Source organism: Mustela putorius, unplaced genomic scaffold (assembly GCF_011764305.1).
Source record: "Mustela putorius furo isolate JIRA1106 unplaced genomic scaffold, ASM1176430v1.1 tig00003853_pilon_pilon_pilon, whole genome shotgun sequence".
Lineage (NCBI taxonomy): Eukaryota > Metazoa > Chordata > Mammalia > Carnivora > Mustelidae > Mustela > Mustela putorius.
The window spans coordinates 11676334-11700924 of NW_025422005.1; the positions used below are offsets into that span (position 1 = coordinate 11676334).

Sequence of the window (24591 nt, forward strand, 5' to 3'; positions counted from 1 at the left end):
TTTTTTGTTAATAAAGTAGAATAACATTTATTTATTTCTTAAAATCTTTATTATACATGCTGTATTCATAGAAAACCAAGACCTCTGAAGGGACTCGGACTGGAGATACAGCACGTCTAGCCGAGCTGGCTGTCATGCTGAGTGTGGGACCAGTTACACGGACGCCTTCTTCCCCTTATAGGTGGCCATCATTTTCTTGATTTCAGCAATAGCTTTGCCTGGATTCAGCCCCTTGAGAAAAGAGAAGAGAATTGATACCACCAGGTGAGTGAGGCCGAATGAAGAACCCAGCACCTTGGGCAAACTCCCCAGTGGGACAGGGACAAAGCAAGGTGGATGCAAACCTCACCCCTCCAAAGCCAGGGGGTCGGGCTAGGGCTCTCCCGCCTTCACCTGCACTGGCCTCCTGGTTGGTGGTGAGAGCCTTGCCCAGGGCTGACAACACGCCCCCCCCACCCCTGTGTGCACACGCATCCAGAAGAGGGCGGCTCTTCCACGGCCATGGCCAGTGTCCCAAGCAGCCAGCTGCCCTTGGATGCTTACACATTGCCCAGGGCATACACACGCCCTCCTGGGTGACCCGAGCCTCGTGGGTGGCCCCTCCCAAGCGCCATCAGCCGTCTGGCCCACACTGGTTCTGCAGGAGGCACCACAATGAAACCCTGCGCAGACCTGCCGACCGCCTACAGGTAGGCAGACACGTGAAGATGTGAAAAACAGACAAGGGCCCCTCGGAGGTTAGAAGAGAGTGCCGCGTTTTAGCAGGACAGCTCTAACCCTGACGCTTAAGGGTGTGGGAAGAGGCCCAGAAGATCCCGAGCAGGAAGCAAAGTCTGTCGCCTCTAACACCCAGGAACTGGCCAAGGACGCGTGGCCATGCCCTCTGAGGGGCAAGAAATTCAGGGCCGAGTTTGTACACACACATCGTCAACACGCACGCAGAGAAGACTGAGCAAGGAGGGGAGGGAGAGGGGACATTTGTAACAGCTTTCTCCCTGGTGCCAAGCGCCCAGCTCTGCCTGAGACCAAGCCAGCTCGGCCCCCTGGTCCTGCCCAGATCTCCCCCCCCAGGCCTGGCCCTGGGAACCCCCTGCCCACAGACTCCCCAGGGCCTGATGCCCTCTGGTGAGGCCCAGCCCCCCATCCTGGGCTATGCGGCTGCTGCTGTGTGCCCTGCGGTCCCCGCACAAGGCCACCGCCCCCTTCTGCCCGCTGTGGTGTGGTCCAGCGCACCAGGATGCCTTCCGCGGAGACCCGCAGGCCGACGTGGACTCCGCGACCTGGAGGCTCCAGGCGGTGGGGAGCTTCGGTACGCCGTCTACTCTCCCTCACTCGGCATAGTCCATGCCGGTGCCCGCCTCATCCCACCCAGCTGGGAAGCTTTTGTCTGTGCAACTCAACCGCCAAAAAAAGCACTTCTGTGGTGGGAAAAAAAGTGTGTGGAAAGGAGGAAAAAAAGAAAAAGAAACGAGATCTTCAGAGAGAAAGGGAGCGAGGACACTCTTCAAAGACTGCTCCAGAATGGTCTCCCAAGTAAATTAAGGGGAAAAGGCAGTGTGAGACGGAACAGGAGCGGCGTGCGTTCGTGCACAGCATGGAAACGCCGCAAGGGCCTCCGTGGCGCCCCTGCCCACCCCTGTTTACCGCTGGACCTCGGGGGTCTGTACCCACCAGCACGTCTGGGGCAGCAGAAGAGCCGGGTCAGGGAGTCTGGGGGGCTGCTTTCCTGGCCCTGCCCCAACAGTGACCTCAGCAGGTGGCTGGCAGCCCACCCCCCGTGCCCGGGGCTCAGCGTCCCCATCTGTGGAAGGGACCCTTCCAGCTCACACAACCCAGGCCTCGTGTAGTCCCTCAGGTCACAGAAGGCCTCTGTCCCTGTCTGCTGCGAAGGCACCTGCCCGGGAACGCACCTCCGGAGCCCAGACCGGGCTCCCGTGTGTGGGCCCAGCTACTAACGGCTCACGCATGCCAGGCCGGAGCCTGTGCTCTCCCTCACCAGGGGCCCCCCCAGGCCCCACTGCTGGCCAGTCATGAGAAGCACCGTGAGACAGGGGGCCCTGGAAACAGTCTCCAGGCAAAAAAGCAGGGAATTACCCAGCCTCATTTCCTGTTTAAGCTATGCTATCTCCCCCCACCTCCTTTTTAAAAATTCCCAACTGGTCACCCTAGAGTTTTCCATCTTGCTGCCTGTTCCCTCGCTGCCTCTCTCAGGGACCCCGCTCTGCCCCCAGTCTCTGCTCACAGGGCAGCCGTGTCCGGAGCCGCGTGGCCCTGGGCGCTCCCTGCCCACTGAGCAGACCAGGGTCGGCACCTGAGCGGGGGGCAGCCAGGCCACAGCGGGCCATCCTGCTGGCGTGAGGGCCCCACAGGCAGGCTGAGAGATGGGCAGTGGCGGGAGCCGAAGTTCAAGGGGAGCGCAGGAAGGGGAAGATGAGCGGGATCGGGGACAGTGTGGAGAGAGCGAGCCCTGACTCAGGGACACCGGGGACAAAGGGGCTGCTGTGAGAGCATGACACGCTGGCAGCAGCGTTGCGAGCGGAGACCCTGCGACACGGAGCAGGGATCCAGTCCCCACAGCTACCCGCCTTCTGCCACCTCTCGAGGCTCCTACCCAGTCAGGGAGAGCGAGGACAGGTTCCTGCTTGTGGACTCCTGGGGCGTGGCGACTCCCCCGGGCCCGTGTGTGCCCCGCAAGGAAACCTTTCTCCGGAGGGGGAGGGCCCGAGCCAGTCTGGTCCTCCCAGCTCAGCTCGTCTGGGGGGACATGGTTCTCCAGCCCCTCTCCCAGAGCCCCGCAGGCAGGGCTGGGGCCCGCGTACCTTGGGGCAGGTCCTGGTGCAGTTCATGATGGTGTGGCAGCGGTACAGGGAGAACGGGTCCTGCAGCTTGGCCAGGCGCTCCTCGGTGAAGTCGTCCCTCGAGTCAATCATCCAGCGGTAGGCCTGGGGAGGGGGCCATGAGCCACGCTGCCATCCCAACCGGCCCGCTCAGAGCCCCGGGGGAGCAGCAGAAAGGGAACCTCAGCTGAGAGGCCTGTCTCTGCTCTGTGGTTCCTGCCATCTGTCAGGGAGCGTCCCTCCTCGAGAACTGCTCTCTACGACGGTGCCCCCCACCATGGGGCGCAGCACCCCGGGTACCCGGGCGCTTCATCACATGTCATCAGGCATCGTCTCATTATCTCAAGGTGCTCACTGGCTTCCTGCCCGGATTCTGAGTGCGGGAAGGCAGGGACGGTGTCACTGTCTTCACAGCACCAACCCAGGTCTTCTAGTAGACCCATGACTTAGGAGATCTGTCAGGAGACCGTACGTCTCTTGGTCAGTCTGCCCCCGGGGCCTGGCTCGCAACGGCCGAAGGCAGGCCGGGCTGCTCGCGCAGTGATGCGGGGGCCGCTCCGTTCCCCAGCAACTCACAGCGTGGGGGGCAGAGGCCCACTGTGCATGCGCCTCGTTATTCGATCTTTTGTGTGGACGGAGATCAATACTGCTAAGCAGTCACACAGCTTGAAACTTCCCTTTTCGTGGGAAGACGAGAAATGGGAACTTGCTTTTTCGAATTGGGAATCTGTGAAAAGCACTGACCACAGATTGCAAAAGCACAGCTTTCTGGGAACGAAGGCAGTTTCTCTGCAGTGAACTACACACGTTCGCACGTGCACGGAAGAGCAGTGCTGCCTTCTTGTCAAGTAACCCCGAAGCCCAGGACTCCAGGCTTTCATTAGCCTGGAAACCAGTTCCAGCCTTAGAGCTGGGAAGCTGCCCCTCCAAGACCTCTCTCTCCCCTGCTTGCATGTCAGACACCCCTGTCCGAGGGTGCTGGGTGGCCCCCCGACAGATGCGGTCTGCGGGGGGTGGTGGGCGAGTGGGTAGGCAAGAGCCAGCTGCATAGGGGATACGTTTAAACACCTGCAAGGCCTATTTTATCAAAAAGCACGCCAGCACCCCTTGGGGTGGCCTGCAGCACACAGAATGAGTTATTTTGCAGGCGAAGATTTACTGAAAGCCAAGTGAAGACAGTCCTGGTTGTAATGGATGCCCGCTGGAATGCTTGGTTTCCAACAATATACTGTCCTCTTGGACTTCAAATTTTTTTTTTTTTTAAAGATTTATTTATTTTTGGGGGGTGGGTGAGGAGGGAGGGGCAGAGGGAGAGAAGCAGATTCAACCCCCCATGTGGAGCCCGACGCAGGGCTGGCTCGGGACCCTGAGGTCAGGACCTGAGCTGAAGCCGAGAGTCAGCTGCTCCGGTGACTGCTCCAGCCAGGCGCCCAGGCCGCCTCAGCGTCAAGTCCCCGTAGGGCAGCGAGGGAGCGTCTTACCTGCATGAGAACCGCAGGTCCCAGATACTTGTCTCCGTTCCACCAGTAGCTGGGGCAGCTCGTGCTGCAGCAGGCACAGAGGATGCACTCGTACAGCCCGTCCTGCGCGCGGGGGAAAGGGCAGTCAGGATGCGCACGAGACGGCCACGTCTCCAGGTGACAGATCATGATGCTGGGGTCGAGGTGAGAACAAAGCCCCCGCCTGCGAGTGAGTTTCCCTGGCAAAGTCTTAGGGGTGGCTCGCAGAGATTATCAGGTTCATGGAAAATGTCTTGGAATTGAATGTACGTGTCTGCTGGGTTAGAACCCAGAGCTGGCACTTGCTCTCTAATAAACACTAACCTCTCAACTGTCTAAAAAAACCATGAAAAAACCAACCAACCCACCCCAAATACCCTACCACCGAGAATGCTCACTGGGAGCAATGAGGAAGGACCTGCTAACTGGGCCATTGAGGAGTCTACCCTGGTCTCTGCCTGCGCTGGCAAGGGGACGATATCTTAAATAAGCCCCCTGTCACTTTCCCTCATCTGATCATCCCAACAACCCTATGCTACGGCGTGAGGACTACTGGAGTTGCAGACAGGTTAGGTTATCGGTCCAGAGTCACACAGCTGCAAGCAGCCAGGCTTGCAGGATGCGACCCAAGTGGTCCAACTCTGGAATACCTCTCTGCACTAGAACCCTGCCATGCTGACTGAATCTGTCCAGCCAGTTCTAAAAAACCAGACATTCTAATTTTGTGAAAACCAGAAACTGATTAAAAGCAGCAAGACAGAGGAGCACAGTGACCTCTGACTGTAACAGATGACACAGAGTTGACAGTCATGACTGTAACCACGAGTCAAAACCTCTGCTCTGTTCAGAGAGTACGTGGGAGCGTACACTTCCCCACTGGTCTAGAACGCACAGGGCGCCAGGCTCAAGATCTTTCAAGATGGTCATATTCTTTGGTCCACTTACAGAAAAACCTATTAACAAGAAAAGGAACTCACATTTTTGGCCAGAACTTGAAAGATCAAGATGTTTATCCAGCCTTATTCGTAACAGTGAACAACTGGAGAGAATTTCATTGTGCAATAGTAGGTGGACGTTACGTAATGCACAGTGCATCCAACTGAAGTAGCAGAAAGCAACGTCTGGGCAAATGCTCATGAAGAATTCGTAAGAACACGGGAAAATGCTCACAGTGACGAAAGTAAAGGCAGGACACAAAGGCATATTTACATTTGATCCCAGCTACAGGAAAATGTAATGTAGCATATGAAAGAAAAAAACAAAAGTATCTGTCCATGGACATTATCCTTGGGTGCTGGAATATTACAGATTATTTATATTTAAAAATAGTTACTTGTATTTTCCAATCACCCACAGTGACCATTATGGCTTTTAAAACTGTGAGAAAAAGCTATGCTCAGCATACTCATTTAAGGAAGTGAAAAACGCTTAACAAATTTTTGGTATTTCAAGGTGTAAACTTGGATCATGTAGAAAACGTGCTCAGGGAGACTCTTTGTGCCTTAGTACCGCGCACCCAGCAGGCGGATCCTAGCTGGGGTTGCCTACCGGAGGAATGCAGGAGGGTGAGGTGGCCCAGAGACCAGTTCCAAGCCAACCCTGCGCAGTCACACCCTCTGTGCGAGTCAGGACTGCCAGGTAGAGTGCTGTCCCAAGGACAAGGGACTCCCGACACAGGAGAAAGCTGCCTGCGCCGTACCGCTCTACCCAGAGCGCCGGCACTCCCACAAGGACTGTCCTGTCTTAATTCCATAGGGAAGAGGAGAGGGCCTCAACCATCTGACGTCTAGAAGGTACCGGGCGTTTACTCATCCACGTGCCTAACACATACCCATAAGTAACCCGCGCCAGGGCCTCGGGACTCAGGAAGGAGTAAGACCCCACTGCCGCCCCGGAGGAACGTAGGACACGCAGACACGCGGTCCCCTTGGCTCTGTGCAGTCACACTGTCCATGCTGTTGGGTGTTCCTCCCACTGCTCCCTCCCCACAAGGACACTGGAAGTGCCAGGACTGCAGGTACAAACCAGAGGCTTCTCCAGAGGAGGGCCAGAGAACGGGACCAAAAACCTGAGAATGTTCACTCTAAGATGTCCCAGCCTGGACACCCGAGCGCCAAGAGAGTGACAGGCTGTCACCGCCCCACCCGGCAATCCCCCGGACACTTGGCATTAGGGAAGCACGGCACGGTTCCAGCGCCCGACGGGCGGCCACCTGACACAGGTTGGAGCACGACTGCCAGGGGCTGGCACGTGTCTGACGCGGCCACTCTGTTCAAGAGCAGCTCTGACAGAGCTGTCGCCTCGGCAAGACCTAATCATTTGCATACAGGTTTCCCCTGAAACAACCATCTTGCAACATGGTAATCATCTGCCCTTCCAGGCAGGGCAGCCGTGCTCCGGATCCCTGGTCCACGGGGGGGGGCCCTTGTGGGATCACATGACCCCCTGGCCCTGAGAGGACGGGGTCTCCTCGGACAGATGCTCTTGCAGTTCCTTTCCAGAACACACTCCATAAACGGTCTGCAGCGTCCCGTGCTGCTACTCCCACCCCATCCCCCCAAGCCACGCTTCCTTGCAAGGCAAGACAATAAATGGGGACTAATGACCAGTTTCTCACGATCTTCTATGGACTGTAGATACTGCTGCTTGCCCTCCTGCGACTCGTCCTTCTTCTTCAAGTAAGGCTCGATGGATTTGTACTGAGCGTAGAAGTTGCTCAGGTCCTGAGGTTAAGAGGAAGACATCGAAAAGAAGGGTCAGAGTCTACTATCACTCCCCAGCTTTCGTCTGCACCCTGTTTCTGGGACGCGGCCCACTTCCCCATCCCACACCAGCAGAGGTCTGACTCTCTGCCCCTGGCGTGGACCCACACAAAGATGACAGGAGGAGAAACAGTCACAGGCGTTATTTGCTTCTGGGCAATCTCTCCTCCACCCACTCGGGAAACCGTGCAATCCCGCAGCCCTGTCGGGGAAGGCGCTCACACACGGGGAGGCAGAGACTGAAGTACGTGCAACAACCGGTGCCTTCCCCGCTGGTATTTTCCACATGAATTCTTTGTAGTTAACGGCCAAATTCTTCATTCCAGGACTGTTCCAGCTCTAAAATCCTATGCCCTGTTATTCCCCAACAATCCTCTCCAACGAGAGGCTGGAGAATCTTCTAGGCCTGTTTATCTTCTACCGTTCAAATTCCTTCGTTAAACTCGGGAGGAAAGCCTGCCCCAGCGAAGGGCAACACATCTCTCACTCACGCACACCTCTTCCCTTCTCCCCCCAAATAAAAAATGGGTTGGGGCGAGTGGGGGAGAGAGTGGGACGGGGGAGGCAGAAACTCACGGGAACAAGGTCCTTTATCACATACATATGCGGAAGAGGGTAGATTTTTGAGACTTTGCTGAGGTTGGTGTCGATCCTTCGGGTGCAAGCCAGAGTGTTGCCTCCGTTGATGTTCATGGCACAAGAGCCACAGATGCCTGAGAGAGAGAACGCATTTAGCACTTCCTCACCCAGGGCCCGTCAGTCCAGCTTCAAACTCTTTTTTCTGCAATGTCGTTCCCCCACCAGCAGGAGCAGTGGCCGAGGTGCCCCGTGGCGTCTTCCTTCTCCATCTTACTGCCTGGAATACAGATCTAATGACAGTAGCTCCAAATGCCGTTTTGTGACCATGAGGCAACCCGTTTGTGGAACCTACGCGCTACAGGCGGTACTGGAGACAGAAGGGGATTGGGGCACTGTGGGCATCACGGACTCCCCACACCAGTCCTCATGCATTTTAGGAAATAAATCAGCACCCCAACCCCTTTTTAAAAGGGACCCTGTTATTGGTCCTCAAACTGTGACAGAATGGACCCACAAGGAAATTGACTCTGTGCTGGTCATCTTCCAGCTGAGGCCTGGACACAGATAACCCACACACAACTCTTATTCTATTGTCCCCACTGAACTAGCAGCACAGCAGCTGCCTTGGGGACACGACACCCACAGACCACCTGAACACTGCCTTGCCAGGGAGAAGAATGAACTCACTTACGTGTAAGCAAAATAAACCAAGCAAAAATAAGGTGTTGACCAAGGACCCTGAAAATGACACTTTCCTTGCCGTGTATGGGAAGTTCCTCGGTATTTCAGAGTTTAAAGAGGACCAAGCAATCTGAACCCACTTTTCTGAAGCTGTTTTTTTCAGAAATGTGATTACTTATGAGACCTGCACTGGGCTATCATTTTAGGAAGACCACCCCCTCTTCTTCTGTAAATCTTTTTTTTTTCTTTCTTTTAAAGATTTTACTTGAGAGAGAGACAGAGGGAGAGCACAGAGGGAGAGTGAGAAGCAGATGCCCCGCTGAGCAGGGAGCCCGATGTGGGGTTCGATCCCAGGTCCCTAAGATTGTGACCTGAGCTGGCAGATGCTTAACCGACTGAGCCATCCAGGCACCCTCCTGTAAATCTTAGTGTAAGTGTATAAGAGACAACAAAGACCCATCATAAGCAAATACTCCTAAAGTTTCCCAGGAGACTGAATGCTATCAAAATATTTACGTGTGCCCAGCATCCAACCAGAGAAGTATGCTCTTGTAAGAAATCAAATACAATTAAAAAAAAAAAAAATCCAGTGAGTCTTCTCTGAAAAAGGCTCCCATGGAAATTCTCGTAACAGTCAATGAGGGAATCAAAAGGAGTGGCAATCAGTAATCCTGCCTCATACTTTTTAGTCCAGATGGGTCACATCCTATGTTCTTGGCTCTGAAAAAGTCTTATGGGAAAGGTTACTGAAAAGCATCTCTATTTCCTACGTTGCCAGGACATACATGGGAAGGCTGGTATTTAATTACAGCTGAGGGTTCCCTAACAGCAGGACTCAGCACGACTATCATACTATCTGTCAGCGTTTGGTACACTAACTCTCATCCTCTACAATTAGCTGAATCAAAGCAGATATCTTAGCAGGACTGAGATACTTGAAATGTATACAGCAGAACACAGGCAAAAAGTGACAGGCCAAGACCTATAGTGATTTTTCCCTTTCTGGAAGAAGCTTCCTACTGGTTGTGGCTCAAGCGACCCTGTTTGGTTTGATCCCAGGTTTTGCAAGCCTGGAGAGCCAGCAGAGTGTACCGCCTAAGCGCAATTCCGGAATCTGACAACTCTGGCTGACTCCTGGCTCCTCACTATCTGCGTGCTTTTTGGAGTCCCTTAACCTCCCTGGGCCTAAATGCTAATAGTGCTGGTCTAGCCCTGTCCACTGCACAGAACAGAGCCTGCTACACTGACGGGGCTCTATGGCCGTCAGGACCCCTCAGCCCTGGTGCCATCCCTCTGTGATTTTTGCTCCGTCCGAGCACAGCTGAAGGATTATTTACGAGTTTTCTTAGAATCAACTCATTTTTACTTAAACTTATATTAAAAAACTAGATCACTGTTCCAAGGTCATTAGTAATTATATTTTTCTAACATGTCACCTAAATACACAGCTATTGCCATGAAAAACACTGCCTGCCTGTGAACACTGTCTGAACTCAGCTCCTGTGGCGCCAGCAGCACACCGCGGGAAACACTGTTCCCACCCAGAAGGGTCCTCCTGAGCAGCTGCTCTATACACATGGACACACATAATGCTGGGAGCCTGGGGGGGTGCACTGTACCCCAACTAGAAACTCTCCACTGTCTCCCCCCACCCCCCTCCTGTGAATGAACTCCGCAGGGGTGCCCTGGTGGCTGCCAGCAGGCGGGAGAAGCTCCGGATGGGAAGGAAACACAGAAACCGGAACCCGTACTACACGTGGAATATCTGGCGCATTTACCCAAGGAAAGGGAAGCGTAATGCCCAGCAAGGTCCCCTGGCAGAAGGCCAGCCGGTCGTGGCAGGCCCCGGACCAGAGCCCAAGCATTTGAAGCCTAACAAGGAAGGAAATGCTTACCTTCTCTACATGATCTTCGGAAGGTCAAGGTAGAATCAATTTCATTCTTAATCTTGATTAAAGCATCCAACACCATAGGACCACATCTGCCCGGAAACAAGAGAACACCCCAGTTGTACTGACGGAAGTTCAGGGTCCCTGCTGCAGTCCAGTATGATCCGAGATGCTGCACACAGTAGCTGCTCTTCTCATCCACTTGGTTTTCTCAGGGCACACTCAATTTTTTCCACGCTTTTGTGTGTATTCCTTTGCATTTTCAGCATGGCGGAGTCACACCGCGTATGCATTTCTAGGAAAAGAAAAGCTACAGGAGACAGTCTCCCAACTCGACAGCGCTGCGAGTGTCCACCGGCGTGGGGGCAGTGAGCGGGGGGTGGGAAGGGCCGCAGCACTGTGCCTGGACGCTGCAGAGCAGGCCTGGCGTCTGGGAGCCCGGGCAGTGTCCAGGCTTGGACACTGACCAGGTTCTCAGCAAACCCCTTCCTCAGCTCCCCACCTGCAAGGCAGAGAGCAGCAGCTGCATCTCACAGGACTACGCTGGGTGAACGGACCTGGGAGAAGATGAGGCGGGGAGCGCCTGCTCCATTTGCTTAGTTTAACGCGACTATTATCCTTGAGGGTGCAGTTCTGTGGAACGGCTCAAGCTCTCTGAGCCTGCTTCTTTCTTTCTTTCTTTCTTTTTAAAGATTTTTATTTGTTTATTTGACAGACAGAGATTACAAGTAGACAGAGCGGCAGGCAGAGAGAGAGGGAAGCAGGCTCTCCGCTGAGCAGAGAGCCCGATGCGGGACTCGATCCCAGGACCTGAGCCGAAGGCAGCGGCTTAACCCACTGAGCCACCCAGGCGCCCGAGCCTGCTTCTTTCTTATCCGTAAAATAGAACTGATCTTTACGTCACAGGCTTGTTAGAAAAATACCTAAAAAGCCGCACTTTTCATGGTAGCTGGCACACAGACCAGTGCTCAACAAACCTGTTTCTGGCCGCTGCCCTGTGTACTTCCCAGGCATGGCATTTAAAAACACACGCCCCCTTCCCCAAACAGCCTTTAGCATGACCCGGACTTTTTTTTCCCTAGCTTTACTGATCTCATGGCCAAGGTGTGGATTTAAGGTGTTTACCAGGAGAGTGTGGCACAGAACTGGGCGTGTCTGTTGTGAAATGATCACCAGGATGAGATTAGCTACCTTGCTGTCAGGCAGTCTATCTTGCCAGTCTATCTTGCAACGTGTAAATACCCCACGGCCCTATCTTTGCTAAGATCAGGAACTGTGACCTTAACAACCTCTGATATTTGAGGAGGGAGAAGTGTTGTCAGTGTTTTTAATGGGAGATCTCTGAAAATCATAGTGGCTGAATTATGTCATAAAATCAGAGATTTTTCTGCACTCACTGTTAACTGAAAGTCTGCTCTGTGCCAGGTTCTGGTCGGGATGCTGGAGGTGCACCAGAGAACAGAACACATGAAAATCCACGCCCGCGTGGCACATTCCTTCTGGTCAACCAATGCCGGAAACTGTCCACTGTGTTCTCTGCCCCTCTACTTACAGGATCTGGGAATGTTTTTTTAAAGGCAGTTTTTTCAAAGCTGTGAACCTTTCACCTGCTCACCAAATATGTAGCTTCTGGAACCGAGCAACCTTGCAACATGAGCTGGGTGTCCCACATTGGAACTCAGTGTACCTCCATGGAGACAGTGTCAGATCCCTCCTCAGACTCTCCCAAGTCCAGGGTGTCCCCTGTGCTCCGAATGGCTGGCTACAAATCAGAGATTCTCACGATCCCTTCCTTGCATTTGGTAATTGCTACAGAGGCTCACACAACTTAGAGCACAGTTAACTTACTAGACCATGATTTAGTAGAACAGCCAAATGGAAGAGATGCATAGAGCCATGCCCTCTCCCTACAACTCCACGAGTTCACCCACCCAAGTTCTCTGAACCCCACACTTCATGAATTTTAGCAATGTTTCAGTGACAGAGCGAGCACATCAGGGGGAGGGGCAGAGAGGGAGAAGCAGCCTCCCCACTGGGCAGGGAGCCCAACATGGGGCTCAGTCCCAGGCCCCTGAGATGATTACCTGAGCCAAAGGCAGACGCTTAACTGACTGAGACACACAGGTGCCCCCCAGGCCAATTTTCTGTCCCTGATACAATAAAACTAAAAATTCACATCAGAAGCAAAAGACTCTGAACTACTTGAAAATTAGAAAGCACTCTTTTAAATAACTGCTTTATTAAGGAATAATGTAAAATATTGTTAGCTGCTTGGAAAATAAAAGCATTGCAAATCAAAACTTACAGAATGAGGCTAAAACTGGATGAGTTAAATTCATTAGTAATTTTCAATGATAAAATTTTTTTTAAAGATTTTAAAGATCACAAGTACGCGGGGGAGCGGGTTGGGAGCAGGCTCCCTGTTGAGCAGAGAGCCTTCCGCTCGGGTCATGATCCCAGAATCCTGGGACCCCAGCTCCATGAGGAGTCTGCTTCTCCCTCTGACCTTCTCCCCTGTCATTCTCTCTCTCACTCTCTATCAAATAAATAAATAAAATTTTCAAAGTGCCACAAACTTAGTGGCTTAAAACAGCATGGGTTTATTATCTCCCAGTTGTGCAGGATAGTAATATCCTAAGAGGAAGAGGTCAGTTTAACGATGTAAGCATTTAAATCTGTGTTTCGAAAAATTGCCTTTTTCAAATTGGGTAATTTGAAAATTGGGTAATTCCACTATCCAAATTAGAACTCAAATAGCCAGTTGCTGGTTGAGGGCTGTGTGAGGGAGGGGGAGGGTTAGCATCAGATAACAGATTTGTGGTATATATTTAGGTCTTGTCCAGGCTTTCTGGCTCCCAAAACTGCGGAAGGCAGTTGCTTAACCAACTGAGCCACCCAGGCCCCCGTTTGTGGCACTTTGATGGGACAGAAATGGAAAAAATAATAGAGGTACAAACTGTTAATATTTTCGCTACATCCCTCTCGTCCTATCACCATTCCAGCCAAATCTGTGGTGTCTACCCGCTCTACCCATACTCCTAGGCGTTTGTGGTCTTCCGATTTGGGGAAAGGAAAGACATTTTTCAAAAAGTTGTTGTTCTTGGTATTAATTTTTTCTTTTTTCTTTTTAAGTAGGCTCCAAGCCCAGAGTAGAGCCCAACATGGGGGGTTGAACTCCAAACCCTTAGATCAAGACCTAAGCTGAAACCAAGAGTCAAATGTCTAATTGACTGAACCTTCCAGGAGTCCCTGGTTATCTTTCTGAATCAGACACGCACCTCATTCTTATTTGAAAAAGAGAGGATAAATTCCAGACCACCGAATGGTCTGTTTTTAAACCTTCCAAGGATGCAAAAAGCATGTCCCTCAATCAGATCAAGAGTTCACTTCCATTTATCAAATACCTAGCTCTCACACAGATACTCACTTATTCAAATCAATTTCGTAAGTTTGCATATGGGGTTTATCTCCAGTCTTGTCTGGGTCCCATCGGTAGATGGCAAATTTCTTGATTCGGGGAGCTGCAGCGGCAGCTGTCTGGGCCCCCCGGCAGGCCTGCAATTGAAAAATTCAGCAAGAGTAAAAAAAATATTAAAATTGCAAGATAAATCCTGTGCGTTGCTGGCACTATGAACTTCAACACTGGATACAAGCCCACGCATGACTGACACACAGTGTCTGTATGCACAGAGGGGGAAGGGCAGAGGGAGAGTCTAAAGCAAACTCCCCGACGAGCACAGAGCCCAACGCGGAGCTCTGATCCGTAACCCGGAGACCACAAGCTGAGCCACCAAGGTACCTCCTGGTAAGAGTCTTCCTGAGAAAGGCAGTGAGTCATTTGATAATCCAACAAATACTAATAAGCATCTAGCACATACCAGACAAGGTGCCGGGGGCGGGTGAAGCAGCACATAATGAAACGGTCTTTGCCCTCACAGAATCTACTCTGTATGAGCAAGAAAGAAATTTAATTAATTTATTTATTTGACACAGAGTGAGCACGTGTGTGCACACACTAGCGACTGCACAGACAGGGGAGCAGCATTGAGGAGAGGGAGAAGCAGAATCCCTACTGAGCAAGGAGCCTGATGCAGGGCTCGAGCCCAGGACCCTGGAATCATGACCTGAGCGAAGACAGATGCTCAACTGACTGAGCCACCCAGAAGCCCCAGCATGAGAGAAATGAAATATTCTTTATACAGTATAAAGAGGGAAGAACACAGTAGACTTGTGCTAGGACGAGACTGGGTTAGTCCCCATAAGGGATATTCAAGCCGTGGCCCGACGCGTAGCGATCAGGGGAAGGAGTGGGGTGTATAAACGGAGGGAACACGTGTGGAGGCCCGGATGGGGGAGAGCACAGCACATCTGGGAGACCCTAGAGAAGTCCGAGCAAGGGAAGCTTGAGTAAGGATGGTGGTGGCAGATGTGAGGTCAAGATTTTGATTTTATGCTAAGAGCGAGAGGGCAGCACAAACAATCAGGTGGGAGACATAATCATGTTTATTTCGGAGAAGACTATCCCTGGCTTGAAGGAAGAACTGTCAGACAACACGTAGAGAAACCAGCAGAAAGCTACTGGAGTTGTCAAAATGAGATGCTGGTGCTTTTGGATTAGGTGTCCTCGTCAGTCTGGGCTGCCGTGACAAGATGCCGAAGCCTGGGTGGCTTAAACAACACTTGTTTCTCACAGATCTGGAGGCTGGGAAGTCCAAGATCAAGGTGTCAGGCAGACTTGGTGTCTGGTGCGGACCCTCTTCTTGGTTTACAGATGGCTGCTTTCTTGCCTGTCCTCATGTGGCAGAGAGATCTTGTCTTTTCCTCTTTTTTAAGGGCACCAGTCCTGTCCTAAGGGCCCCATCCTCATGACCTTATCTAACCCTAATGCCCTCTCATAGGCTCCATCTTCAAGCACCATCACAGTGGGGGTTGGGTATCCAGGTATGCATTCTGGGGGAAACACAAACATTCAGGGCACAGGAAAGGAGAGAACACATTTAGGGAACTAACAAACAGCCGAGTCCTGTTCTCAAGGATGATTCTATTCCATCTCCTGGACATTCCGTCTCTGCCAGCGGCTCTCGCACCAAGAGCCGCCCAGAACCCTGGAGTGCCACTGCAGGGACTGCTACGAGAGGGTTGGGTGAAGAGGCCTGGTCTGACTCCTTCCTTCCTACACCGGGACAGCTTCCTCCTATGAACGTATTTGCCACAAGGGTGCTATTGCTTAAGAATTTTGTATTTAAATTCATACTCATTTTTAAAGCCACTATTTATGATGAGCTGATGAGAGTGGCCATGACTGGAACCCAAGTCTGCCTGTCTGACTCCAGGATCCAGGTTCTTAAATACTGTCCTACCTGCTTATCTGTGAATATCTGCAGGTCTCTTCTCAGTTCTGTCTTCTTTTTATGTCTTAAATTCTTTGAGGGCATGTATACTAGAGTTCTCCTAATAGAATCAGAAGTATGTGTATTTACATATACATGTCTACATATGTATGAAAAAATATATACTTACATATATTTATAAGAAGAGATTTTACTATAAGGAATTGGTTCATGATTCTGGAGGATAAGTGCCAAGAGCTGTAGCTGGCAAGCTGGAGACCCAGGAGAGCCAATGATGTAAATCCAGCCCGAGCCTGGAGGCCCATGTTGAGCCAGGAAAGCTGATGATACGGTTCTAGCTCAAAGGACATCATGTTTAAGACCCAAGAAGAGTTGATATTCCATTGGAGAGCAGCCAGGCAGGAGAAATTCCTTCTTATTTGGAGGAAGAGGAGCCTTTTGGTCTACTTATGCCCTCAGCTGATTGGATAAGGCTCACCCTTATCCAAGGGGGACTTTTAGTTATTTGAGAGAGAAAGAGTGCAGAGTTAGAGGGCAAAGGGAGAAGAAGCAGCAGAGGGAGAGGGAGAAGCAGGCTCCCCACTGAGCAGGGAACTTGATGTGGGGCTCGATCCCAGGACCCTGAGACCATGACCTGAGCCACCCAGGTCTATTAATTTAAATGTTAAACTCATCCAAAAACACTGTCACAGAAATACCCAGAATGTTGGACCAACTACCTGGGCACCCTGTGGCCCAGCTGACACATAAAATTAACCATTCAGAGCACGGAACAGGTTATATTTTACATCTCCCAGCATGCCTGGTCCAGGTCTTTGCGTATCATCCTTGAGAACAGGACTCGGCTGTTTGTTAGTTCCCTAAATGTGTTCTCTCCTTTCCTGTGCCCTGAATGTTTGTGTTTCCCCCAGAATGCATACCTGGATACCCAACCCCCACTGTGATGGTGCTTGAAGATGGAGCCTATGAGAGGGCATTAGGGTTAGATAAGGTCATGAGGATGGGGCCCTTAGGACAGGACTGGTGCCCTTAAAAAAGAGGAAAAGACAAGATCTCTCTGCCACATGAGGACAGGCAAGAAAGCAGCCATCTGTAAACCAAGAAGAGGGTCCGCACCAGACACCAAGTCTGCCTGACACCTTGATCTTGGACTTCCCAGCCTCCAGATCTGTGAGAAACAAGTGTTGTTCAATTTATGGTTAGGAATAACTGAAGAAAAATGCAAAAAATTATATACTGGAACTTAAATTTAAGAAAGGAAAAAAGAAAAAAGCAAAACTTGAGCATTAAACTAATACAAACATGCTGTCCCCACCGCATAGCCCTTGAAAATCTTTCATCCAAGTGGAGGACACCAGGCAAGTCCCCTGGGCCCTACATGCGAAGCAGCGAGGTTGGGGGGGAGGTCGGTCGTCAGATCCTGTCAGTCCAAAGAGCAACCAGCAGCTGAGACCCGGTTTGTATGCAGACACATGCAGACTATCTCCCAGGCCAGCTAGTTCTCTTATAAGCTGGTAAAAAAAAGATGAAACTGGGAAGGTTAACTGTGTAACTACATTCTTAGAAACGTGATGGTCTTACCTACTGGCAAAAAAGTGTCCTGAATTAGGTGAGGCTGAAAATCTGAACATCAGCTCTCAGTATGAGAAAAGGAAACACAGAGAAAATATGAGAATGAAAGTGAAGATAAAGTAGTATTTTCCTTTATCACCAACCTGACTGATCAGCAGTAAAAGGAAAGTCATTTTTACAATTGAATGCCTCCCATTAGGGACTCCATCTTCTCCCCCTCCCCCCTTCTCTCCCTCTCCCCCTCCACCCACAGCCCTCAGAATTACAGGCAGGATTCTCTTCTAGTCCATTCTAGTTTATTTATTTTTAAGCTCTACAGGGGGCTTGAACTCACAACCTGGAGATCAAGGGTGAATGAGCCAGCCAGGCACCCGCTCCCCGCCGCCCCACTCCATTTTGTGAAATGGCAGAACATGTGGTTAGTGCCACCCTGTGGCACGTAAGACAAAGTGGAGGAAGTGAAAAGATCACTCGAGATACTCCAGCAGCTTTCTGCTTGCTTAGTGCCCCCACCTTGTTTTGGTTAGATTTAATGAGGTATAACTCATTACAATAAATTTTACCATTTTAAGTGTATAGTTTGATGAGTTTTAATGAAGTGGTATAACTCCTACTGTAATTATGACAGAACATTTCCATCCATCCAGAAAGTTCTCTAGTTTTCCTTTAAAATCAGTGCCCTACCCTATCCCTTGTAACTGATGTGCTTTCTATCACTACAGATTTGCCTGTTACAGAATTTCACATCCATGCAATCAGAGAATCTTGGGTCTAGCTTCTTTCGCTCGACATAATGCTTCCGGGATCAATTCAGTGTTGTGTATGTCCAGGATTTGTTGCTTTTTTAAAAAAATTGAACTTTTCATTTTGAGATACAGAATCACATGCGTTTCCAAGAAATAATGAGATCTCTCAAATCCTTTACTCAATTTCCCTCATGAAGACACTGCCCCAAACTACAGCACAACCCACGACCAGAACATCGACACTGATAGACACCGAGCATTCCCATCCCCACAAAGAGCCCCAGGACTGCTCTCTCAAAGCCACACCCACAGCCCTCAGGCCTCCTTCCCTTACTCCTTAAACCCCTAGCCATCACTAATCTGTCTCCATTCCTGTTAATTTTGTCATTGCAAGAATGTTATATATAAATGCGATCATCTAGTATGTAAACTTTTGGGATGGCTTTGGCTTTTCTTTATTCAACATAATTCTCTGGAGATTCATCCAAGCAGTGTTTCTTTTTTACTACTGAGTAGCGTTTCATGGTATGATGGACTCCCACTGGTTTAGCCATTCTCCCACTGAAGGACATTTGGGTTGTTTCCGGTTTTTGGGTACATGAATGAAGTTACAATGAATATTTGTGAAAATGTTTCCATTTCTCTGGGACAAATGCCCAGGAAGGTAACTTGGGCTGTGTGACAGTGACGTGGGTGGCTGCCCTCCCTGTGGTAGGTGGTGGGAGAAAGAGGGACAAAATGCCTTTGAAACACAGAACTCTTTTATTTTTTTTTTGGGCCAGAACATTAGTAAAGCTTGAACTTTCAAAAGAAGCTGGGACTTTGGAGTTGCCAACTCCAGCTCCATGGCTGTGAAGGCTGCTTTAGTAGTTCTGTCAGGGGGCAAAGTCACCCAGTCCCAGGAAACTCAGTCTCACTCCCACAAAGGCTTATCAAAGGTGACGGCCATCACCGGCCACAGGTCCTCACCTTGACACTTCTGATACTTAAGTCAGCTTCATATCCGCTCTGCAAAATACAAAGGTCTAGACTTGCTCATGCAGATCTTCCCCAATGTGATTAGGGTTTTCTCCCCCCCCCCAATCATTTAAATTCTTATCCTACGAATGATGTGAGACAAGAACAATGTGGGGGGGCATCAAAACAGAGTACTACCATAAGGCAATGAGCCCCAACATAAATTTTGGGGTATCCCAAAGTGTTACTGATTTTTTCTAAACAACTAATTTAAACTCGTTTTGTATATTTTATACAACACTCAGTAGGATAAGGGGGGGAAAGTCCAAGAGGAAGGAGAGAAGATATGGAAATCAAAACCACCAGAGGAGGTTGTAGTTCTATAGTGAAGGAACGGTGGACTATGGCAGCTGCGGTAAGAACAAATAAATTCGTGCAATAGAGAAATCTTTAAAATTTGTTACATGGGTGTCCTGAGAAGGGGGTGGGGAAGCTTCGATTCCCTGAGCCCTTACCGCGTGAAATGTACTAAATTGTCTCTAATCTTTACCACATCTCAACAACAAAAAAGTTTTATTATTCTCAGTTAAAAAATGAAAGTAAAAATCATACAACAAAAGAACCAGGATGCAAACACAGGTCCTTAGACTCCAAAGTTCCACCCTACACCCATTCTGTCTGGGGTGAAAATGCGAATCTGAACTAGAACAGCACGAAAAGATAATCCACCTTCACAAACAAATCTAAGAACACTCAACTCATACACTTAGCAAGTTCTTAGGCCCAGACCTATTCATTTGTTTACTTGCTCAATAAAGAATTACAGAGTGGCTTCCGTGTTCCAGGGACTGTTCTAGGCCCTGGGGATCAAGGGCAAAATACACGTACATTCTGATCCTCACACGGAGCTTGCAGGGGCCGGAGGCACACAGATAACACTGACCGTATGTGGGCTCTGGGGGTACGTGTAATGGGGGTGGAAGGGGACAATAAAAAGGAGGGAATGGGGGTCCTGGCTGGAATTCTACAGTTCTAAAAGGGGTGGCCAGAGAAGGCTTCATTAAAAAGGTAACAGTTGAGCAACACCTGAAGGAGGTGAGCAAGCCATGCCTATACCTAGGGCAAGAGCAAACTGGGCAGAGGGGACACTCTTGGGGTGGGCACCTGTCTGAGGAGCACCAAGGCCGTCAATGTAGTTGGGAACGGAGTGAGGGAGAGGGGCAGGAATGGCGAAGGGAATTAGGAAGTTACCAGGAGAGCCAGATCACAAAGGACCTTCTAAGGTCTTGTTTTTTTGTTTGTTTGTTTGTTTTGTTTGGTTTCTCTATGCCCATAATGGGGTTTGAACTCATGACCCTGAGATCAAGAACCACACGCTCTACTGAGCCAGCCAGGTGCCCCTAGCAAATTTCTTTAAATGTACTTGGTGGAGGTTGTATATCTGAGATTCAAACTTTGGAGTACATACATTAGTTTTAAAGGTTTTATTTATTTATTTTAGAGAAAGAGATAGAATGTGCAGTTAAAGGCAGAGGGGAGAAAACCTCAAGCAGACTCCATGCTGAGGGGAGAGCCCCATGTGGGCTCCATCTCATGACCCTGCGATCATGACCTGAGCTGAAACCAAGAGTCCAAGGCTCAACTAACCTGAGCCACCCAAGTGCTCCCCACTTTTGGTTAATTAAGTAAGCTCTAGGTCCAAATGACCCCGAGATCAAGAGTGGCATGCTTGACCGACTGAGCCAGCCAGGTGCCCTGGCCTTGTAAAGATTTTTGCTCTTACGCTGAGTAAGACGAGAACTACTGAAGATTTTGAGCAGAGGAGTGACAGAGTCAGACTTAAGCTTTGGAAGGATCATTTTGGCTTCTGTTATGAAAATCAATCAAAGGCGGGCGCCTGGGTGGCTCAGTGGGTTAAGCTGCTGCCTTCGGCTCAGGTCATGATCTCAGGGTCCTGGGATCGAGGCCCGCATCAGGCTCTCTGCTCAGCAGGGAGCCTGCTTCCCTCTCTCTCTCTCTGCCTGCCTCTCCATCTACTTGTGATTTCTCTCTGTCAAATAAATAAATAAAATTAAAAAAAAAAAAAAAAAAAAGAAAATCAATCAAAGGCAAAAGCAAAAAAACTAGGTAAGAATTGCAGTAATCAGTCATCAGCTATAAGATGACAATGGCTTGAACTAGGTTGGTGGCTGTGGATGGCAGAAGTGGTAAAGTTTTGAATAGGGTTTTTTTTTTTTTTTAAAGATTTTATTTATTTGACAGAGAGAGATGACAAGCAGGCAGAGAGGCAGGCGGAGAGAGAGGAGGAAGCAGGCTCCCTGCTGAGCAGAGAGCCCGATGTGGGGCTCGATCCCAGGACCCTGAGATCATGACCTGAGCCGAAGGCAGCAGCTTAACCCAGAGCCATCCAGACGCCCCTTGAATAGGTTTTAAGAAAGAACTGACAAGAGCTCCTCAGAGACTGGATATGAGAGCGTGGCAAAGAGCAAGGACGACTCCAGTTTCTGGCTCAAGCCACGCAGCATAAAGATGAATAGGGAAATGGGGTGGTAGCTGGATTTTTATTTATTTATTTTTAAACAATAGGAGAGATTATAGCATGCTTGCGTGCTGCTGATCTGTTGGCGAGGGAAACACTGCCAGTGGAGGGAAGGGCAGATTCCCTGGAGAACTATCTCTGAATAAGCGATGGGATACAGAGCGCGAATGAAGGGTTAGCCATAGGAGTCCTGCTCATTCTCCCACAGTAACATGAAGAAAAGGAGAATACATGGGCAGAAGTGCGGAGCTGGGAGCAATTTAAGTTTTTTTTTTTTCCTTGTGGTCTCTCCAGCAATTTATACTACAAGCTCAAAGAGGATCCTTCAAAGGCATTTCTACCTTGATCTATAAAACTGAGTATTTACGGCTGAGCATGGCCTTCTAGAAAATCTCAGGTAAGATTAACTCCATAGTTTATAACTGATTTAAGGAAGGTGCCAAGACAATTAACAACTGGACTGAACCAGACTGAAGAGGATGAACAGAGTGAATTCTGGATCATGCTAAAGGCTGCTTGTTATTTTTTTCTTTTTTTAAAAATTTATTTATTTGAGAGAGAGAGACAGTGAGAGAGAGCACGAGCGAGAAGATCAGAGGGAGAAGCAGACTCCCTGTGGAGCTGGGAGCCCGATGTGGGACTTGATCCCAGGACCCTGGGATCATGACCTGAGCTGAAGGCAGAGGCTTAACCAACTGAGCCATCCAGGCGCCCCTGCTTGTTATTTCTTTAGGAAACCTTCCTTAAGGAACAGGCTTAGAGCTCAATAGAGCAGACAAATATTTGGAAAAGAAAGATGTGGAAATGGGAGAGGAGGAAGAGAAAGAAGTCTGCATAAGCCTGAGTAAAACAGAAGGTGCAGGCTTGTTTCCGAAATGTGTGAGTGGCACTGGTTTAAATCCAAGCTCTACCACTTAGTAGCTGTGTGTTCTTTGGTAAACTACTGAACCTCTCTGATTCTATCTCCTCTTCTGTATAAAGAGAAGGGAATATTAATATCTACCTTGTAAGATTAAACTGGAGGGTCAAGTGGCTAGCACAGACCGTAATATAATTTCTGCTTTTCAACACTGGCAATATCATCAGTTTCTGTATCATTCTGATGGGCAGATAGGTATCCTAAGACCTGCCAGTGCTGAGCGCAATGATATACACAAATGAGAGAAGGCGCTACTTGCCCTAACGTTGTTCACAATCTAAATGAAGAAATAAGGCAACACAATCAGTAAATACATTATAGCCAAACACTTATAGGCAAGAACTATGATTTGCGCGAGCAGACTAATGCATAAAAGATATTCAGAAGGGAAATCCTGTATCTTAGAGTTCTAGGAACCTGAGTATCACCTTAGATAATACACCAAGCTCATTATTTGATTCTTTTTTAAAAGAATTTTAAGCTTTTTAAAAAGATTTATTTGACAGAGAGAGAGCGCCGCGCACGAGCAGGAGTTGTTGCCGGGAGAGGGAGAAACCGCCTCCGCTTGCAGACACTTAACGACTGAGCCACCCAGGTGCTCCAGATTATGGGATTCTTTGAGGTGGTTTTTACGGGAACGAATGCACATTCCTAAGAGCTGGAGAGGAGGGACTCTTCAATTTCTCTGCCCTCAGGAAACCCTGCCAACGGCCTCACCTGGAATTACGAAACTGACCTATGAAATTAGCCTTCTCCTCACTCATTCACGTAAGAGGGACCTTAGAACTCTTCTCATTGGTGGGGCTCTCACAACTTCACTGCTTGCTCAGCAACTATAAAAGGAACTGGTAAACAAGGTCATTATTAGTCATCAATTTAACGCTCAGAGGGCTTGAACTTGAGGCTCTGGTAGGCGGTCCTCCTTCCCTATCTCCCCTTTTCCGAGAGCCTATAAAATGAGTTGTCTGAGTTCACAGCCAGCATACTGGAAAGAGCTAGTACCAGAAGACAGGCCATACATACTGTCTGATAGGGCCAGAGCAGTATTTAGAGGGAGATATCCTCACCTAAGCGCAAGAAGGGGAAAGGAACTAGTAATTCATGGTTCACCTGTGTCCAGATCTGTGCTAGGAGTTTTTCTCATATCATGTTAAAAAAAACCTGGATTTAGGTCTATCAGTTCTTGGCCATGATATTCTGAACAAGTACAATTTTCTTTCTGGGGCCTCAGTTTTCAAACTGAGGAGGTAAGAACTGTTAATTACCCACCTGCAGAGGTTGTTGAGGAGCCCAGAGGAGGAAACAGACTTGAAAAGAATTTGTAAATTTTTAGTCCCTTATGGGTGCAATGGCAATTTCCCTCCCCCTTACAAACAGCCCCATTTAGAACGCAGATCAGAAGCGTGTGGTTTCCTGACCATACAAGGGGGGTGTGGGGAGACGTACCACTGCACACCCAGTAATATAAACAAATACAGGAAGGCAGCGCCAAGCTCTGTACCTAGGAGATCCATGCCAAAACTCGCGCTCGGTATTGTTGTATGCCCTTTAGAGACAGAGACATTGAAGAGACACTGAGAGGAGGACACCCAGTCTTTCCCGCAGCCCCCCGCCAGAGGAAGGGCCCAGTCCGTATTTACTGAGCCCTCGGTCTTGCACGCTGGAGGAGAGACCTCCGTTCCCAGTTCCCACCCCTCCCACTCCCGCAGGTCTGTCTCTCCCACAGCGGCTAGTTTGAAGACACAGAAAGAGCTTAGAGCCCAAAGGTCTGGATTATAATTCTGCCTCCAACAGTGTTACTCGCTTGCTATGTGACCTTGGGCAACTTGAGACACCTCTCCGAACTTTTTCCCCGTATCTTTAAAAAAAACCGTCTCCGCCTTGACAACCTCCCAGGCTGCGGCTAGGCGCAGAAGGATAACGGACAGGGATGCTCTAGGCCCAGACCCGAGCACTACGCAGCGGGAGCGGGTCCTCCCCTTCCCCGAGGCCTTGCGCTGTGCTCGCTCGGCAACCTTCACGGCCCCTTGAGCAACAAGCCGCCCTCATCCCTCTCCTGCCTGCCCTCTCCCTCCCGTCCCGCACCTCACCTGCAGGCAGGCTCCGCCAAGGGCTGCAGCCGGGAACCGGCGTTTCAAGGAGACTCCGACCACCGCCGCCATCTTGGCTTCTGACGTCGCGCCCCACCCCTTAACCCCGAGGTCGCTCTCCGCCGTCGTCCCACCGAGCACCGCGGCGCCCAGCCAGCGTCCACCCAGGA

General features: G+C 50.0%; 1 protein-coding gene across 1 annotated transcript; it reads right to left on the reverse strand.

Annotated features, from left to right (window-relative positions):
* SDHB (succinate dehydrogenase complex iron sulfur subunit B) lies at positions 1–24591 on the reverse strand. The gene is made up of 8 exons (XM_004741363.3): positions 24422–24591; positions 13675–13802; positions 10254–10339; positions 7675–7811; positions 6943–7059; positions 4319–4420; positions 2820–2942; positions 1–231 (listed from the first exon to the last, which is right to left on the reverse strand). Exons 1-8 carry the CDS (start codon positions 24491–24493, stop codon positions 154–156), a joined length of 843 nt encoding a protein of 280 aa, XP_004741420.1. The 5' UTR covers positions 24494–24591; the 3' UTR covers positions 1–153.

Bases quoted from the DNA above. Each gene is read 5' to 3' on its own strand.
- SDHB (XM_004741363.3), bottom strand. From the start codon at position 24,493: ATGGCGGCGGTGGTCGGAGTCTCCTTGAAACGCCGGTTCCCGGCTGCA. The intron at 7,060-7,674 runs GTGAGTTTCTGC...TCTTAACCTCAG, and splicing joins TGATAAAGGACCTTGTTCCC to GACCTGAGCAACTTCTACGC. The intron at 232-2,819 runs GTACGCGGGCCC...TCTTTTCTCAAG, and splicing joins GCACCAGGACCTGCCCCAAG to GGGCTGAATCCAGGCAAAGC.